The 20,288-nt window shown below is 37.3% G+C and overlaps 1 protein-coding gene across 1 annotated transcript; it reads left to right on the plus strand.

The window, feature by feature from the left end:
• The first annotated feature begins 15,740 nt into the window (after nt 1-15,740).
• LOC149139711 (short-chain dehydrogenase reductase 2a-like) lies at nt 15,741-16,993 on the plus strand. The gene is made up of 2 exons (XM_089449599.1): nt 15,741-15,895; nt 16,063-16,993. The coding sequence occupies exons 1-2, from the start codon at nt 15,825-15,827 to the stop codon at nt 16,865-16,867; spliced, it is 876 nt and encodes a 291-aa protein (XP_089305725.1). The 5' UTR covers nt 15,741-15,824; the 3' UTR covers nt 16,868-16,993.
• Nucleotides 16,994-20,288: the final 3,295 nt, after the last annotated feature.

Genomic DNA, 20,288 nt, shown 5'->3' on the forward strand with positions numbered 1-20,288 from the left:
TATGCCACACTATCTTACAAGCATTTGAGGGCAGTGAAATATTGTTGCAGAGACATATGTAATTTGGCATAGTGATATTCACATGCCTTTCTCAAACTATTTGTTGTTTTTAAAGCACGTTCAGACACTTCTGCCCGATATTTCCATTCCTCAGCGGTGTGGTAGGATTCTTTTTAAGCTGTGTAATTGATCCCATGATCCTCTATCAGGTAGCAACAACCAAAATCAACATTTTTTTAAATTAATGTGTTCAAGACCTTGGACAGGTAATTCTAATAGATCCACGAAAGTCATCCATCACAACAGGATAATGTGGTCATGAAAAACCATTTTTTTCAGACCAACACCATCTCTCAAGAAACACGTATTTGACTTTTCCTTAGAGTACTTGTTTGGATGCTTACTGTCCTCTATAGTGATGCCAATCTTGCTGTACATTCGTCTACCAAGCCTACGACCACCATGTCCTCCACTATGTCGAATTTTGATATAAATCAAGTGCATTACAAAAGTAGGCCCTTAGAGTTAATCACTGGCTAGCCATTATTTCTTGTGCAAAGTAACTATCAAAAGAAAGGTTATTCTCTTGGACAAGCTTCTTAATATTTTAGTCGCTAGTTTGTTTTTCACAAGGGTTCTTTAAACTTAAAACCATTCAATGCATTCGTGGAAAACATGAAATTCCATGGTGTGATACCTCTTACACTTTTGCATACACATCATGTGAAATATTTGATACCTTGCATTTACCATACATGTCTATGAGGTTAATGCCCAAGAAAAGCATTGGACTCGTTTCTAATTTCAACTATTTGATGAAGAATATTTTTCCCTCTTGCAGAACTGTCAAAATAGTTGTTTGGTTCTCTATTTGCATCTTGCATTTGAGAAGTATAAAGCTTAAGGGCCATTTCATAAATTTGTCTAATCAACATGTTTCATAAATAGATACTTGGTTTTTCTATTAAGATAAAAACATCATGCTTTACCCACACAACTGTTGATTGCATACATGGTCGCAAATGGAAACGCAGAGTGAGTATTCCGATTGAATCTAGTGACAAGGTAGTGAGTGTGGAGTAGCTTTCTTACAGCAAGTCATTTGTTGTTGGAGGCCTTGTACTTGCGTACTAGAGTAGCATAGAGTGACAATAAATTTTCCAATTCACACACTAGAATAGCATAGAGTGACATTACATGCAAACAATTTGGTATAGCTAAGTTTAAGAGTCCAAAGTGAGGAAAAACAATCATATCTACAATTTTAGTTTTCAATTGCAAAATTTTGTTGTTGAGCTGATCCAACTTGTACCTCGGAGCAAAATTGTATGCCATCAACATGTTATTTATTTCCTCAACACATTCACCTTTAGTGTTGTTACACTCCTACACGAAATGTGGTGCACATCCCAAAAGCCCTATTCCCACGTACATAAACTTGCATTCTCATTATACAAATGCTTCACAATCATAAATATACCCAAATTGCAATTCAATTCAACTGGAATCATAAAAACACACATATTGTTATTCAACTAAACAAGACTAAAATGATTATTATTGGTATTGTCAAGAAACCCTAGATTAGGAGAACAACTCACTTCCAAATGCCCTAAACCCTAAACGTGAAGATTTGCAGGATAAATGATCTCAACTATTGTGTTGATGGCATCAACATGCAATTGGTTGAATTCCCATAGTGTGAGGAATGTGGGAAAACCACAAATGTTGCATAGGCAAAAGTCAATGTAATCAATGCTTCCTATTAGGATATAAATAAAGGACTTAGAAATTATTTGTTTTGTTATTTCTTGCCCTATGATTAACGATATCTGTTGTATCGTCTCTCTATTTGGTTCAATCTGCAGCTTCAACAATATGCTTTGCCCCTATATTTGAATGAATGAAGATAAAAAAATTATGTTATACAAATCACCATTATTTCCATGCTTAGGAAAAATAACGGGGGTTGGACCAAACCTACCACGCCTATAATGATCGGAACCAACAGATGCATAGGACCCTAAATAGTACAGTTGGGATCGCCTTACCCTTTGGGGCTTGAAACAACAACAACGTGGGTAGCTTGAACCAACATACATGCGAGATGGGTGGGATTGAATAACATCCCAGGTTGGATTGGTGTGATTGAACCAACAAAAACCTATGGGCGGGAAGGCACTGATTGAATGGCCCTCTCCTAGATCTCATCTCGCTTTCGTGAAGGGGCACTGAATCCATTTATTTCTTTAACTGTCAAAAATGTGCTTTGAAATCCATTCTAACTATTTTAAAGCCATCCAATCAGTTCAGAAATATTATTTCAGTAAAATTTTACAGGAATTATAACTATATTACATTGTTGACTACAATGACAATCAGTACCTAGTCTGAGTGTCTTGGATGCAAAACCCTCTCCCCTATAGAAGCAAAATTAAGTCCACACACCATGGTTTCGTTTCACCTTATTTCTTGCCATGGTTTCAATTCACCCCCCTTCTGTAAGAAATGGTTGAACTAAGCTGCAAAGCCATCAGACTTACTGTTAATTCTCAAAACGTGAAATTAATGGAAAATTTGCTAGTGGAGTGCCACTTGTTCCCATTAATGTGCTATTTGTCAACCGTAGAGAGTTCCTTTTGTCTCAAATTTTAACAGAGTTCCTTTCCTTTTTGTCTTAAAACTTTTGTCTTAAATTTTGATGAGAGGTGTTTTTGTCTTAAATTTTGCATTACGACAATTAATTTATTTTTTTCCACAGAAAAATTCCAACCTTTTATTAATAAAAAGGGTTACATAAAATATGTAAGTAAGACGCCAAGCCTGAAACCGCCAGCAAACAGGGCGAGACTCAGCTAGCAAAACTGCTCGCTGACAGAAAACCCGTCGCAGGAGGGAAGAACTCCTCCCAAACCGCTCAAAGCATTTGAGCACAACCCTAACGACCCGCAGCTAATCAAAGAAGAGCCACCGCAAGGGGAACAAAGCCCCCAAAACCACCAGTAACGTTGGAAGAAAAGACCACGGGGATCCACAATAGACATCCACAATATCATTGAGGATTTGGAAGCCACTGCGAAAATACTGGAACCACTGCCCGGGCATCCACAAATAGGGAAAACAGCCCAAGAAATCCGGCAGGGGAGAAAATAAGAGAGATGGAGACATGGAAAAAAAAGAACAACACACATATATTTACAGGAACAGAGGAAACGAGAAGAAAGATTAAGCGAAGATGGGTTGTTCAACAGGCCGAACAAACCCATTATCAACCTCTGAGACAGCCCACGACCCCATCTCACGGTCTACTCCTTCTTTAGAAAGACGGTCCGCTTCAGAATTCCTTTCCCGGTATATATGACTAAGAGAAATCTCCATGAAACGATTCCTGAGCCGAGAAACTTCTCTAAACAGAGGAAGCAGAGTAAGATTGTAGCAGCGATGAGCCCCGTTGAACCATTGCACCACATTCATGGAATCCCCGAAAAGCTGAACTTCTCGCACATTACGGAGAATAAGCCAGCAGAGGAGGAGATGAAGGGCTTTCAATTCGGCAAAATTATTTGAACCCTGTCCCAGACCTACTGAGGCTTTAACAATCTTCTCTTCTGAAAAATGTATGATCAAGCCAGCCCCACACCGACCATTAATATCCGAAGCCCCATCAAAATAAGCCCACGGCATAGAGTGTCTAATGACTTCTTGACAAACAGCTCTGGAGGAATTAGGAGCTTGAGGGATAGGAATGCTTTCATAGATGGCCGCTCCCTCAGCGGCAAGTCTTCCAATAGGGAAAGCGGAGTCCTTGAAAATAGCTTGATTTCTGGCCAGCCAGGTCCCCCATGTAATGAGTAAAGGAATGGATCGTTCCCTTTCATTTAATGAAATGTTCCACCAACTCTGCCAGGCCTCTAAGAGTCCCTGCCCTTCCCATCTATGAGGAACATTTATTAAGCTTAGCATTGCTGCCCAAAGACTGGAATTGAAAGGGAAAAAGAGAAATAAATGCTGAACAGTTTCGGCGCTGTCTTTACACAGAGGACATCTACCAGGACCAATTCTGCCTCTTCTTTGAAGGAAATCCCACGTAGGAACTTTCTGGAAAAGGACACACCAGAAGAACAATTTCGTTTTAGCTGGTCCTTTTAACTTCCATAACGGTTTAGCCCACCAGTCCGGAATTTCCCAACCCTTTTGAGACATCATCCATTTGTAACCTTCCTTTGGGGAATAAAAGCCATTCTGAGCAAAAACCCATTTTAACTCATCCGGAGAGTCAGAAAGCCGCACCGAAGAGTTGACGAGATCCCTTGTGTACCTGTCCCATTCCTCCAACCTGTCTTCGGTCAAATCTAAGTCTCGTCCTTTAAGCCACCCCTGATTCCAAATGGAAGAGGCCCGGGGATCAGCTACCTGGTTTAAAGTGAATAAACCTCTGTCTTTTAAAACTGCAACCAAACCTTGAGATAGATTAAACCCCTCAGAACAGCCAATCCAAGGATCGCGCCCCAAGCGGATCTGAGTTCCATCTCCTACATACCATGCCAACCCCTTCTCAATGATGTGAACAGAAGCGACCACTGCTTTCCAGACCACCGAGGAATTTTTGGACGACTTTTGCGGCAGTCTGATCCAATCTAGCATTGATAATGGATCTATATATTTCCTTTTAGTCACTGTAGTCCATAGATTTTCCGTTGTAATGATCCTCCAAGCCAACTTTGCTGCAAGGGATTGGGAGAAATTAGCAAGGTTTTTTATACCCCAGCCCCCCCACTCTTTAGGGCGAGTAATTTTATCCCATGCGATCCACGGGGTAACTCTCTCAGACTTTGACCCCGCCCACAGAAAGCTGCTGCAAAGTTTCTCAATTGAGTTTATAATACCTTTGGGCACCCAAGTCAAGCTCGCCCAATACACTGGAATTTCCATTAAAACAGATTTTATTAAAACAAGCCTACCTGCCCGGGAGAGCCACTTGTGGCTCCAATGTTTCAATTTCGATTCCAATTTTACAAGGATCCACTGCCAATCTTTTATCCTGTAATTATCTGGTTTCAGATAGAACCCCAGATATTTGAAAGAATCCTCAAGCGATTTAACTGCAAAGTTTAGAACCAAGGTCACCCTACGCACCTCCTCTCTAGCCAAACCAGAACAGGTAATAGTAGATTTTCTCTCATGTATACAGAGGCTAGTCGCTTTCAGAAAGAGGTCCAAGATCCTCTTAAGCATCCTGCTATCATCAAGGCTACCTTTGCTGAAGAGTATAATATCATCCACGAAGAGAAGGTGAGTGACCCAGAAATTTGGAGCAACTTCTATTCCTTTCAACAAACCTTGACTTTTTGCTTCATGGATCAAACCACTGATTCCGTCTGCTGCCAGCAAAAACAAGAGGGGAGATAGAGGGCAGCCTTGGCGCATGCCACGTTCAGGACTGAAGAAACTGGAGGCTGCTCCATTGATCAGAACAGCTATGGAAGAAGACGAGACACAGCTCATAATCCATCTTACAAGTTCAAAACTAAAGCCCAGATGAGTTAGCAAGAGTCTCAGGTACAACCAACTGATTCTATCATAAGCCTTCGATAAATATATTTTTACAACGACTCCTTTTTTCTTTCCAACTTTGAGACTGTGGAGCGTTTCTTGAGCAACTCCCACAGCTTCATGTATTTGCCTGCCATCTAAAAAGCCAAACTGTTCCGGGGAAACATTTTTAGAAAGGAAGGGTTTTAGCCTGACAACAATGATTTTAGCAATAAGTTTGTAAACACAGGTACACAAAGAAATGGGCCTGAAATCGGCAAAAGAACCTGGGAGATCAGACTTGGGAATGAGAGTTAAAAATGTAGCATTAAAGGGTTGATAGATAGAACCTGAAAGTCTGGATTCTTCCACCACCTCCACTAACTCATCACCAATGAATTCAAAGAAATGCTGGAAGAATTCAACAGTCCAGCCATCCGGGCCGGGACTTTTTTCTTTTTGCATCGATTTGAGGACGCTTGCAACCTCCTCTTTAGAAATAGGTGCCATGAGAAATTCATTGTCTTCCTCCTCTATGAACCGAGGAAAAATCTGGGCAACCCTTATAACTTCTGCGATTGTGGCTTCACCTGGGGCTTTAAAGAGGTGTTTAAAATAGTTTACCCCTTCAGTAGCCAAATCTTCGAAAGAGAGCGCTAAGTCACCATTTGCTTTCTTCATTTCCCATATTGTATTTGTGTTTTTTCTCCCTTTCGCATAATTCTGGAAAAACTTGGAATTTTCGTCCCCTGCCTGTAACCAGATCGCTCTGCTTTTAAGACGCCAACTTTGCTCCCTGAGCTGCAGAATTCTCCTTCTTTCCATTTCCAACTCATGTATCCTCGATCGAGATGCACCTGAGCCATAGCCCTGACTGTCTGGATCCTCGAGAAGGGCAAGTTCTGAGATCACCGCTTGCATTATTTCTTCCTCCTTTAGCTTCTTTTGAAGAGCCCAGCATTTTGAAGCGGCCTTCATCCTTAATAAGTTTTCCATAAACAGCTGACTTCGGTTCTCATTCTCATTTACCACGGCTTTCCTCCAAGTTTTATGAAAAAGACTAATGTAAGATGCATCCAAAAGCCAAGAGGAGTTAAACTTGAAAGGGATACCTGGCTTAGTTAAATCACCTTTCACCTCCAGAAGAACCGGGAAATGATCAGAGAGGCCACCATCTCCAACCCAATGCCTGAACGCCTGTAGTTTCTCCGCCAGCATATCGCTTATTAAGAAGCGGTCTAATTTCTTCCCAATCCAGTCATCGCCAATCCTGCGATTGCTCCAAGAGGGGCGCATCTTTGATGGGTTAACATCGACAAGAGGCGACAAGGCCAATTTCTGATGAATGAAAGCAGAGAGGGGATCCGCTCTAGCATTAACCCCCCAGGATTCAGTCAGGCCCAACGAAAAATTGAAGTCTCCACCAATAATAAGATTTGGATGCGCCAAAAAGGACTTCGCAAAGAAAGAGTTCCAGAACTTCTCCCGCTCCGAATTAGGACCATAGATATTCAGAAAAAGAAAAGGAATACAGAGTTCGTTGGAATAGAGTTCCACCGCCAAAACATTTTCTGCTCCCCATGATGAGATTTCACGCGCTACCTTCACATTAAACCCCAGAGCCGCACCTCCAGAATGCCCATTAGCATCCACTGCGTGAAAACTCCATCCCGGCAAAAGCTTATGCAGACAGCCTATAATATCATCTCCTTTCCCAAGCGTTTCCTGAAGAAAGAGGATATCAGGTTTGTTAGCCCTGACCAGATCCTTCAGAGCTAGTTTTTTGGGGGTACTAGCAAGACCCCTACAATTGTAAGATAAAATGATCATTTAAAACCTTCGGGAGGTGATTGCTTTGCTCTAAGCACCCCTGGCAATGACAACTGCTTTCCTCCAGCAATATCAATGATTGCCTTCAGCTTGGCTTTCGATTTTTCCGACTTCCTCCCTCTTAACTTCTTTGGACCTATGGACACCTCATCCATTGCCAAACTGCCTGCTACCTGCTCTTTTCCTTTTCTGATAGCTAAAGGCCTTAGATTGTAATGAGATTCACGTCCTCCATCTCCGGAATGCGTAGGAGCAAGAGGAGGGGGGGATGGAAATGACATTAGAACACTGTCAGTTGTGTTTAGTCCCTTCTTCGAGTCTGTCTTATCTTTTGAGAGTTGGCATAAACGATCTAACTCACCACTACACGACACATGCAAAGCGCTTGGAAAGAGAGGGGAGGAGTATTTGGGGGGGGGGGGGGGACAAGCCTGATTCAGTTCTTCCATTGCAATGACTGCTGAGAAACCAGCTGCAGAGAGCTGATTTGAAACAACAGCACTCGTTGTCACCTCCGACTGAGATATTCCAATGCCCTCCATAGGTTCCGGTCCTAACTCCTGGACATTTGCCAGAGCTTCGACCTCCTTGGACTGAAACTCTTCCTTTTGAGCAGTGATCTTCAATTTTTCCTTTTCCTTTGCCTTAAACCCATTTTTCCTCTGCCTTCGACGTCTACGATGACCACGAGGGCAATCCCGAGCCAGGTGACCATATACTTTGCACCGGTGACATCTGAACGGGAGGTTTTCGTAGTCCAGGGTCTGGATGAACTCTTGGCCGCGATACTTTAAAAGTATATCATCCGCCAAACCTTCTTTTGGATTTAAACTTACCATAAGGCGGGCTGCGCTCCAGTCATGAGAATGTAAATAGGATTTGTCAGCATCAAGGAACTTACCCAGAGTATTTCCGATTGAGGAAAAAACTGAGTCAGTCCAGAAATGAATAGGAAGTCCCATTAGTTTGACCCAGACTGGAAACTCCTCTGATTTTTCTTTCTGGGCATCAAAGAGAGGCGTCCATTTCCTGAATAAGATAGGCCTCTTCCCTAGGCTCCAGTGCTTTGACAACACCCATTCGACATGCTCCTTTTGCCCAAAACAAAGACAGAACCAGCCTCTGTCAAGCATCTTGACCTCTTCTCGTTGCCCCGGAGCTTCTTTCCATTTAGTCAGTGCCCATTTCTTAATGAAGGCCACCGAGAACTTCCTTCCACCAACTCTGCCGACAAGAAGGGTTTCCAATGCTTCCAATGCCCTGTCTATGTGGATATCCACTCCAAAGACACAACTGGGTCTTGCCGCCTTTTTCCTGCAAATTTTGGGCTTCTTCCTCTTTCCACCCAGATCCTCCGGCTTATCTCCTCCCTCTACAGCCTCGAAAGACTCAGAACGCTTATCAGTCTGTAGATAGATGCCTTCATTTGGCTCCTCAGCCCTCCTGGAACCCCCACCCACCGATCCTACCAGATAACTTAGATTTTGACCTTCTTCTCCTGAAACTTTAACATCTCTTCCCGGCTTTTCAAACGTCGAGGGCCGAGCAGAGCTAGATAGCCACCCTTCCCGCATTATAGTTCCCCCAGGGCTCCGGGCGATAGCATCTGTTACCTTAACTCCCGCATCCGCTGACCTTTCCACGCTAACTGACTTCACTGCCTACATCAGGAAGAAATGATGCAGGTTCTCCTCTGATTCTTCCAAACCCCAACAGGCGAGGAGGTCTTCGGCTGTCGGATCGATGTCCAACGACTCCTTTTGGAAAAAGCACACCCGCGCTTCACCTGAAACCGACGCCATCTTTGCCAGACAGAAAAATCAACTTCCCTAGATGCCATTACAACAATTAAAATAATTGAAATACAAAAGTAAATGTTTAAGATAAAATACTTCATTTGTCTTTAAAAAATGTCTTAGAAGACCCCTCCATGTAGTAGTGTTACAATCTAGCTTTTAGACTATGAGAAAACCCTGAGCATTAAAACCATCACAATCTTCGGCCACAACAACAATATGGGTGTGCATAAACCCACTAATTATCACATTTTTCATGAATTAAGAATTTATCAGCACATCATAGTTCAAGCAATCAAGGCTGATAATGATACACGAGGAATTGTAGACCCTCTAGTAAAGCAACATAAGTCCATTGAGTGAATTGTCAATTACATTCCTTAGTCATAACATTCATGTGAAGGAGCATACGTGCACAATTAACGTATCAACCATAAACACAATTATATTGGACAACATAGTCCAATCAATCATTGTTTCCATATACATAAGAGATTTCATGCCAATTATGCACATAATAACAAACATCACCATTCAGACATCCATTGACATTCAAAGGTATGTAAGAGCTTATACCAAACATATGAAATGCAAGAAACATCACATTCCATAACTCAAAGATGTAACTACAAAAGACATATTTGGGTATGTTAAGATGGTTGGCAATTGAAGGAGGGATTTTAAATCTACACCCAACCATAGACCAGTTGCACTACAACTTTCTTATAGTTGACCACCCCCAAGTCGGATCCAAAGTTTGAGAGGATGCTTTCTTAGGGAAAACTTACACCAAAGCTTGGTAGACACCCAAGAGACGGAGTTCACTATCTTGGTGGTTCAACAATTGCTCTTTAGTAGTAAGCACCATATTGATTCACTTACTCTCTAAGTTCAATCATGGGGATTCACCCAAGGGCCCGATGGGCTATTGCTTAGTTCTAGGAGACTGAATCCACTATTTAAGTGGTTTCACAACTGTATTCTCATAGATAACACTATAGGGGTCTATAGGTGGTTTAATAACTCTTCTCGTAAGCACCATTATGGCTCATATTTCCTTTTCCAAGTGGTTTAACAACCATACAACAAGCATCACAGTGAATTGATCATCCATTGAGCTTCCCATTGACCACATGGGCTTAGACAGACAGTCTAGTGGACTTAAAAACACATCAATACATGGAGTATCACCCCAAATTACTAAGCACTAGGGTCAATCACAACTCTAACATTGATCCTTGTTTTCACTCCAATGTTTCTTGCATTCAACTAGATGTTCTCTTTCTCTCCTCACTCTTCTGCTTCAATGTTGACCCTCGTCTTTTCTCTTGATATAATGGATCTCCCCAGCCTCGATCCACAAGGGGGGAATAGGGATGCGTGCAATCCTTTGCTCATGTGCCTAATCCCATCTCTTCAATTTCTATCAGCGCCAACGGTTGAGTGATCCGAAAGGGTGTTGAAGAATTTAATGGGTTCAACTATCATCTGCTCACAACACACAATAGGCCCTGCCCCTTAGGATTTGGATATGTGTGTCCCCTCCTCCATTCAACTACCAATCACATCTCATATTTAATTTTTAAGTGCTTACAGGTTTAGTATTAGTTAGTCATGACTCTCATGCTACTAATACACAATTATGTCTACATACATGGGGGTGAAGAAAAATGGTTGCTATAATGCAAGCAAGACTGTTAAAGAAGAGATTTTTAGTCTCTAACTATTTCTTTGATGGGTTTTTCCTTTTAGTTGAGTAGTTCGTGAATTTAGATCCGGATAGCCCTGATTCCAGCTAACTATCTATTAAGACATCATCAAGCTTTTTTTGGGAGTAACCTTCCTTATCTATTATGACATCATCAAGCTTTGTTGGGAGCAACCTTCCTTACCACGATAGTTTTTCTTACACTATACATTTGCATATGAGTCTGGAATTCACAACATGAGGTTAATAACACTTACATGGTACACTTTGAGGTAACTAGGGGCATTATTTTTTGGTTTCAGCGAATTCCCTTTACCTTGGAGCAATCACCATAGATATATAGAGAGTGGTAAAATGACTAATAGGAAGGTAGTTCAATATCAACACTAGGCAATTACTACTTAATAAATACCATCAGCTATCGAACTAAATGCAAAATGATAAAATTTGCGATTTGTAGTTACGTAGTGTGGGTCCCATTACATTGTGTCACACTTAGCTCCCTTTTCAATAAAGATTGCATTCTTTTGTCATTTTAAATTCCCATTAGACCGTGGGTAATGTTTAAAATGGCTGCACTTTGGAACCTGATGTGTTATGGAAACCATAGATCACTTGACAACTCAACTATTAAATCTTATTGGGTTCCATCATAACTTTAAATGTCACACACTTAATTTTCCGATATGCCTTGTGATCCATAGATCCAGTCAATAGTTTGATCACATTGGGATCTAACTCACGTTTTAACGACCCTCCATTTTAGAATCCAATAATTATAAAAATTAATTCGTTTATAAAAAGATTATCCACAATTAACCCATTTTTAAGATTCCATTAGTTAGAAATTTACCAATCGCTAATTCAAATTGTTCTTAGGAATCGAGGTTCGTTTATCACTATTAAAACATGGTTTTTTAATCCAACTCCTGAATTTTGTAAGGCACAATAAACTGAGCTGTGACGTTATGCAGAAATGATAATTCTCTTTTATTGTTTCTCATATGATATGTGAAAATTGACAATATACTTTATGTTTATATACAAAAGTCAATAATAACATGTGAAAGTTGTTACATAACACTTAGGTCAAATTATACTACATTTAACATTTTTAAATTTTATTTTTAAAAATTTAAAAATAGAGTGGTTAAAAAGTAATTAAAATTAATTAATTAAAGTGACTATATTTTAATTAATTTTTAAAATTATTAATTAAGAAGTAAATGATAAAAAATTAAAATTTTATTTTTATTAAAAAGTAATTAAATTTAATGAATATGAATTATTTTTAAAAATATTTAAAATTTTATAATATAAGAATAAATTTTCTTATAATAAGCACCACTCGGTTTATCAAACACTAAAGTGACTCAGATTGTTCTGTTTAAGTGGTTTATCAGCAATATAACAAGCACCATAGAAATTTAGTCACTCGTTGAACCTTTTATGACCATATAGGCTTAGATGGCATGGTCTAATGGCTGACAAGGGATATTACTCAAATTTAGAACAAGTCAATTCAAACATAGGGCTTCACATACAATTCCATCCTTGTTCTGTCTACTACTATCACTACTCCACAATTCCATGCAATCCATAATCGGCCTTGAACATCCTTTGTCCTCTAGCGAAAGCAATAGAGGGAGTTGATGCACAACAACCAACGAGTCCTTTTCAGTTGTGCATTTTCCTCTCTTGTGTGTTTTCTTCCTTTAGTTTCTCACCATATCCCCGATGTTTCATTGCGTACTATTTTTGTTGCCTCTCTTATATTTTCTGAGGATCCATCTCTTTATCCCTACCTCTGTCACGATTCTAAGAGGTTGTTCGACCTATTTCCTCAATCCATGAGGGGGATGGGCATCATCCCCTACCCACCAACCCAATCATGTCTCTTGCATTCTTGTTAGTGGGGAGGGTGGCTCGATTGGCGTGCAACAAAATCCATAAATTAATTTTCCCTGACTCGTGGCTTTTCAAGGCATGAAACAAGCTCTCCCTCAAAAAATGGATCTGTAGGCGTCCGTTCCTTCAAGTCATCATTGAAATTTTAATTTATTTTTCAAGTATTCACAAGATTTTTCCTTAGCCAACCATGGCTTCTATGCTAGCACTCACAAGTATAATTCAATTTACAAAAATAGGGGTAACGCTGATGTTGTTATAGGTTCCCTTTTGTACCCATATATCCTTATAATCCTTATGCAAGAACAAGTCACCAATACTATTTCCTTACTCAACTATAAAATAATCCTGTACTATTTTGATATTCTCAATGAGATTTCATTGATTATCAAATGTTAAATATTTTCCACGAAAACATTTAGATATTTCACATAACTACTGGACAGAGTATTTGGACATAAAATGGATGTCAAACCTGTAACTTCGTTTTATTTGCCCTCATCATTTTGTATGTTCAAATCCAAACCATTATTTATAAGAAAGTTGGGTAATTAAGTAGAATCAAATGCATCAAATATTTTTAATATTCGAAATGAAGAAATGAAGAAATTTATCGTGAATGCTCAACTGGAAATTCATCGCTTTAATAATGAATTTAGTAAAGTTAAATATCATTTATGATATATTAGCCCTTATATCTTGGATGCACACTAGTAGTACTTCATCCATTTGGTAGTTGACCTAATACCCTAGGATTACCATCAAAAGAGGGTATATTTGACTTTCAGTTGGAGCATAAAGGTGTTGACAAGTAAGCTAGCCTTGGTAGTGACAAAAGGATTTGCTAAAACTTCTCTTAAGGCTTGTTGTTGCCTCCTTTCCTCTAACCAAGCCAAGCATTCTTGTTGATGTTGTTCTTCCTTTACAATTTTGCCACAGTTTGGCAAATCCTAACATTTTAGCTATGACCTCGTCGAATATTTAGATGACTAACTTTGAATCCATAGGATAATTATGGGCATTTTTTTTTGTGTAAATCCTAACATTTTAGCTATGACCTGGTCGAATATTTAGATAACTAACTTTGAATCCATAGGGTAATTATGGGCATTTTTTTTTTTTTGTGTATTATAATACTTGGTAAGAAACACTATTGCGGGTAGGGTGGCGTGAAGCAAGCCAGAGTTTTAAAGAAAGGATTCTTCAATCCTTGACTCATGTTATTGATGGGTATGACCTTTAACTTTAGTAATGTATCAATTCAGGATCCGGTTATCCCTAATTCTAGCTGAAGTATCTATTAAAACATCATTAAGTTTTTAAGGTACGACTTTCTTATCTTGGTAGTTTTTTTGCACTAGACATTTGAATGAGTCTAGAATTCACAACATGGGGTTAATAACACCTAGCCGATACACTTTGAAGTAACTCGGCGTGTTTGTATTCCGGTTTCAATGAACTCCCTTTACCTTGGAGAAATCGCAAGATTCGATATCAATAGTATCCTATTACTGCTTAGTAAATACCATCATTTGTCAAACTAAATGCGAAATGACAGAATTTGCAGGTCGTGGATATGTAGTGGGTCCCATTAGATTGTGTCGTACAAAGCTCACCTTTCAATATATATTGCATTTATTTGTCGTTTTAAATTTCCATTAGACCATGGCAGATATTTAAAATGGCCGTACTTTGGAACACAACGTGTGATGGGAACCATGGACCACTTTAGATATCAACCGTTAGATCTGATAGGGTTCCAACTTAACTTTAAATCACTTTATATCTGAACTGTTAGAGCTTATCGGGTTCCAACTTAACATTAAATGTCGCACACTTCATTTTCGTTCTCCAATATGCTTGCTTTGTGATAGGTTGATCCAATCAATAGCTCACCGTCTGGTCCCGTTGGGGTCTAACTCATGCTTAACGACTCTCTATTTTAGATTTTAATATGAGATAATTGTTGATAATTTTTTTGGATTAATTACATTATTAAAATTTGATTGACGTTTCGAACTAATCAATGTAGTTTTAGTTGGTTTCAAAAATCGACCAAATCCAACTAATATAATTTTCGTATCCATCATTTACCCACTACAATTAGGTCTGGTTATGCCTTAAAATTAGATTATCCACCAGTAACCCAATTTTAAGATTCCATTGGTTGAAAAATTACTAACCGCTAATTAAAATTGTTCTTCAGACTCGAGGTTCGTTTAACAATATTAAAACACAAGTTTTTAATCCAAAATTGAATTAAACTGACCTGCGACATCAAAATAGAAATGATAACTCTCTTTTATTATTTCTTTTCTTCTTATTTATAATTTAAGAAATCATTTCGCTCTAAGTCAGAGGTAAGAATAAGATATTTTTGAGAGTTAAAAGATACCCATTATAAGAGTATACTGGAATATAAGATACTACACGTGAAAATTTACCATGCTTTTTATTTTTGAATATTTTATATCCAAAGTCAATAATAACATGTGAAAGTTGCTATATAACACTTCTAACAGCCATATTAAATTTTAAAAAATAAATAGCTTCATTAAATATTTTTATATTTAAAAAAAATTATATTAATTAACAAATAAAATATTAAAATATATTTTTATTAAAAATATATATATTAATTAACAAATAAAATATTAAAATTTATTTTTATTAAAAAAGCTTACTTTTGAAAATATTAAAAAATATTCAATTATGAATTACTTTAAAAAATATTTGAATTTTATAATATAAAAATCAATTATTCCATGCTCTGATAGGACTTAAGACACACGGTAAGTTCCATTTTACACTGATGCAAAGAAAGGAGAATCACATGGCTACAAGGGTTACTTTATATTACCCCACTCAAACGAGAATCACGTGACTACACGTTAATTTCTGGGGTTGCGAGCTTCCTCTTAATTTTGACTCTGGTTTAGTTAAGTTTGCCTCTCTGGTACAAGTACACGTTCCTAGACCTGCAATCGCAGGTACTGATTTTGTTTCATCACTTCTCCCTGTCATCGAACTACCCATCTCGCTCCCCAACCATGTCTAACGAAGAGCTTAATGCAGCGGCTTCTTGTGTTGGTAATCTGAGCTTTAATGGACCACAGAAACGGTAATCACAGTATACCAGAAATGTTCTTTCAGTTTTTGCTTGCAATCTATTTGTTTCAGAATTCAATTCTCTGAATTTATGGGATTTCATAATTATTTGAAAATCTCGTGTTTTTTTGGTAATATATATGTCGTTCACTCATTTTGGCTAATGATCTTTCAATGCAGATTGGACGGCAAGGTCGCAATAATAACAGGCGGAGCAACTGGCATCGGAGAAGCCATTGTTTGGCTCTTCGCAAAGCATGGAGCCAGAGTCATAATCGCAGACATTGCAGAGGAAGGTGGGAGAAAGCTCGCCGGATCGCTTTCTCCTCCGGCAACTTACGTGCGCTGCGATGTGAGTAATGAGAAAGACATCAGAGCTGCGGTGGATTTGGCCATGGAGAAATACGGTCAACTCGATATCATGTATAACAACGCAGGAACTGTCGAATCTGTTACGGTTGACAGCGTGGCAGAATATGAGATGGAGCAATTCGATCGAGTAATGAGGGTAAATGTGAGAGGAGTGATGTTGGGCATTAAGCACGCTGCCCGGGTGATGATCCCGCGGAAGAAGGGTTGCATAATCTCTACTGCCAGCGTTGCAGGTGTTGTAGCAGGAATGTCAACTCACGCATACACAGCTTCGAAGCATGCAGTGATAGGGCTGACTAAGAACGGAGCAGCTGAGCTGGGGAAATACGGGATCAGAGTCAACGCTGTCTCTCCCTATGGCGTGGCCACGGCCCTTGCAGTCAATTACATGAAACAAGGCAACGCCTCGGTTGTTTCCGAAGAGGATAAGGCTGCCATGGAGGCCTTCTGCAATAGTACTGCCAACTTAGAGGGAGCGACTCTTAAAGCGGAGGATATTGCGGAGGCGGGGCTGTACTTGGCGAGCGATGAGGCTAAATATGTTAGCGGCCATAACCTTGTTGTAGATGGGGGATTCTCTGTTGTTAACCATTCTTGGAAGCTCTACCGTTGACAGCTCTTACCGCCGATTGTAAGTGAAGCAAGAGTGCTAGTACTACTATATATAATATAATAATATGAATTACTACCATATATAATACAATAATATTAATTCATAGTATGTGTAATAAAGGTACTATCCAAGAAATAACCAGCATGCACATGTGTAATAAAGGTACCGTCCACCGTTGGATTATTATTAGTCTGCTAAAATTCAATTATGGGCATATATACAGTTCAATATATTTATAGTCAATTAGTAAGCTAGTTCTTTTTAGTAGTATGTCCAACACCGTCATCCACCAATTTCAATTTTCAGATTCTTTAATAAATGGTTATAATTTATGAAACAGTAATGTATATATTTTGATTTTAATGAAATTGCAAATATGTTTTTTGGGAAAGTTTCAGTTTATGTATAAATGATTTAACATCATTCACCAATTTGAATTTGGTTGTAATTTGTCATGAAAATAATTTTAGTTCCTTGAAAGTTGTTCTAAATATTAACTTATATGTTATTTTTTATACTTGTATAATATATATATATTGATTTCAATAAAATATTAAATATGTTATTTTTTATTTGTATATTTTGATTTCAATAAAATAATAAATATGTTGGAAAAGTATGATCCGGATTATCTACAGTATTATGTTTATTATGTCTATTTTTACAATCTCAAAGAAGATCCATCATCACGACAAAAAATTAATGATAGATTAACAGAAAAATTTACCGACAAGAACACATAAATAAATACCTACTATATGATAAATTCAAGTAAAAGCCGACTAATTCAAAAACTAATCTGCATATACTATTCAATTTTTATTATTTTAGTTTTAATTATTTTAATTTTAATTAACCTAATATGAATTAGTAAATAATAAAACTAATTAATTCTATTGAAATAACAAATGAATAAATAAGTTTAAATAGATTAAATGTAATAAGTTTATTTTGCATAAATTTATCAATTCTATTGAAATAACAAATAAATAAATAGATTTAAATAGATTAAATGTATAATGTAATAAGTTTATTTTGTATAATTAGTTTTTAATTTTTGTATAATTAGTATCTAATTCTAATTTTTCTTTTAATTTAGTAACCTAATTAAATATAATTAGTATGTTTCAATTTAAATTCAATTTTTTATTCTAACCTAATATGGATTACTAAATAATTATATAATTTTTATATATAAAAATAAGTCTAATTAATTCTTACTGGAACAAACAAATAAATTAATTAATTAATCCATTAAATATCTAACTAGGAAAGTAATAAATGATTTGATTTGATTTGATTTAGATTATTTTATTTTTATTTATAATAATTTATAGATTAATTTTTTTTATAAATTTAATAATGTTAATGTTAAAATCTATTGTCACTAGAGTAATTTTTTTATTTTTTATTTTATTTTTTGTTTTGTTTTGTTTTTTAGTTACTTAATTTATTTATTAGTTGATAATCATTTATATTAACTTAAAATAATCTTAATAATTGTTTATTATTAATAATAATCATTTATTTATCTATTTACAAATAAATGGTTATTATGTCAAATAAATAATTATTAATTCCTAAAAAAAAATTATTTCACTAAGACATATGCTATTATTAATTAAGGAAGGGGGAGGAACATACCAGTGATACTACATATTGAAAGATCTGGAGGGATTGATATGTCTAATCAGCGGAGGTCAGTTTCCACTAATCTCATTTCCATTGTCTCTGTTGAGATTATGAGGAAACTTCATAATTTCGACAGCCTCTCTGATTTTCTCTTTTGATAATAATCCTCTCTTGCAATAATTCTAGCGTCCTCCAAACACACATGATGCTTGGTTTTGGATGAGTGTTTCGCAAGGGCCGATGTACGAGATCTCCCATTCTTAATATTAGCTCCATGCTCTTTAAGTCTTGTTTTCAAAGATCATCATGTCTCCCCAATATAACTCTTGCTACATGAACAATCAATCTTATACACACCCTTAAGTTGCTAATAATCTATTTTATCCTTAACTGACCTCATTTTCTGCCTAATCGTTCCACATGTTGTAAACTAAGTGTCTATGTCCTTCTTTCTTAAAATTTTAGTGATTTTATCTGTAACCCCTTGAATGAATGGGAGGTACACTTTCCCAAAATTTTCTTTCCCGCAGTTTTCTCGGGGACCCCTAGAGAGGACCTTTTCTTGAGCTCTTTTTATAGCTTTCTTAATATTAAACTCCTTGTATCCTTAAAAACAAAGGTTAAGTGTTTAATTTCTTCATTTAAGTGATCAGAGTTAGAAATTCTAAGAGCCCTAATAGCGAGAGTATTTAAGACGCCAATTTTTTGTGATGGATGATGATATGGATCAACATGTAGATAGCTTTACGTATGTGTTTTATTCCTAAAGACCTGGTGTCCCAAAGTACCATCCTCCTTTCTAATAATCAAGACATCTAGAAAAGGAATTTTACCATTTTCTTCAAGCTCCATAGTAATCTTGATTTCGGATGACAGAGAGTTAAGATGATTAAAAAACTTCTCAGGCTCAGCCTTGCCATGAGTCCATTTTAAGTTGGTGTCATCAACAAATCTTTTCCACCATGTCGGTTTCAAAGGGTATGAGTCAAGGGATTTTCTTTCAAAGTACTCCATGTATAAGTTGGCGGCAATAGGTGAGAGCGGGGATCCCATGGTGACTCCCAATATCTGTTCATAATAATTGTCTTGAAAACTAAAAAAAGTGGAGCGCAAACAAATTTCCACAAGTTTTTCTGTTTCTGGATCAGTGACTTCTTTTATAACATGAACAACTTCATCTAGAGGAATCTTTGTAAACAAAGAGACCACGTCAAAACTCACCAGAATATCATCCATATCAACCCTCTCATTCTTGATAAGTTTCACAAAATCATTGGAGTCCTTTATAAAAAAGTCTGTGTTTCCAACCAGAGGCTTCAAGATCTTAGCCACATATTTAGCTAATTCATAGTTAGGGGAACCAATGGTGTTGACTATTGGTCTAAGAGGGACCCCTTCTTTATGAATTTTTGGTAATCCATAAATTTGATGTATAACCTCACAGGATGGAATTAGCCTCTTTTTCATTTTATCATCAAGGTTTGATCCCATGATAGCCTTCTTGACCTGTTTTATAACCTTAGGAATGGGGTTGGTGTTAATTCTTCTATAATTACTGCACTTTAGATGCTCATTCATTTTATGAATGTAATCATCCTTATCTAAAACAACAGTTGCTCTTCCTTTATCAGCCTTAACCACCACTATTCTATCATTATTACGAAGTGATCTAAGAGCAACCTGCTAATAACCCAATTTTAAGATTCCATTAGTTAAAAATTTAGTAACCGCTAATTAAAATCGAGGTTCGTTTAACATTATTAAAACACAAGTTTTTAATCCAACTCTT

The sequence above is a fragment of the Pinus tabuliformis genome, chromosome X (assembly GCF_031772625.1).
Source record: "Pinus tabuliformis cultivar Carrire ecotype Pingquan chromosome X, CPIR1, whole genome shotgun sequence".
Taxonomy (NCBI): domain Eukaryota; kingdom Viridiplantae; phylum Streptophyta; class Pinopsida; order Pinales; family Pinaceae; genus Pinus; species Pinus tabuliformis.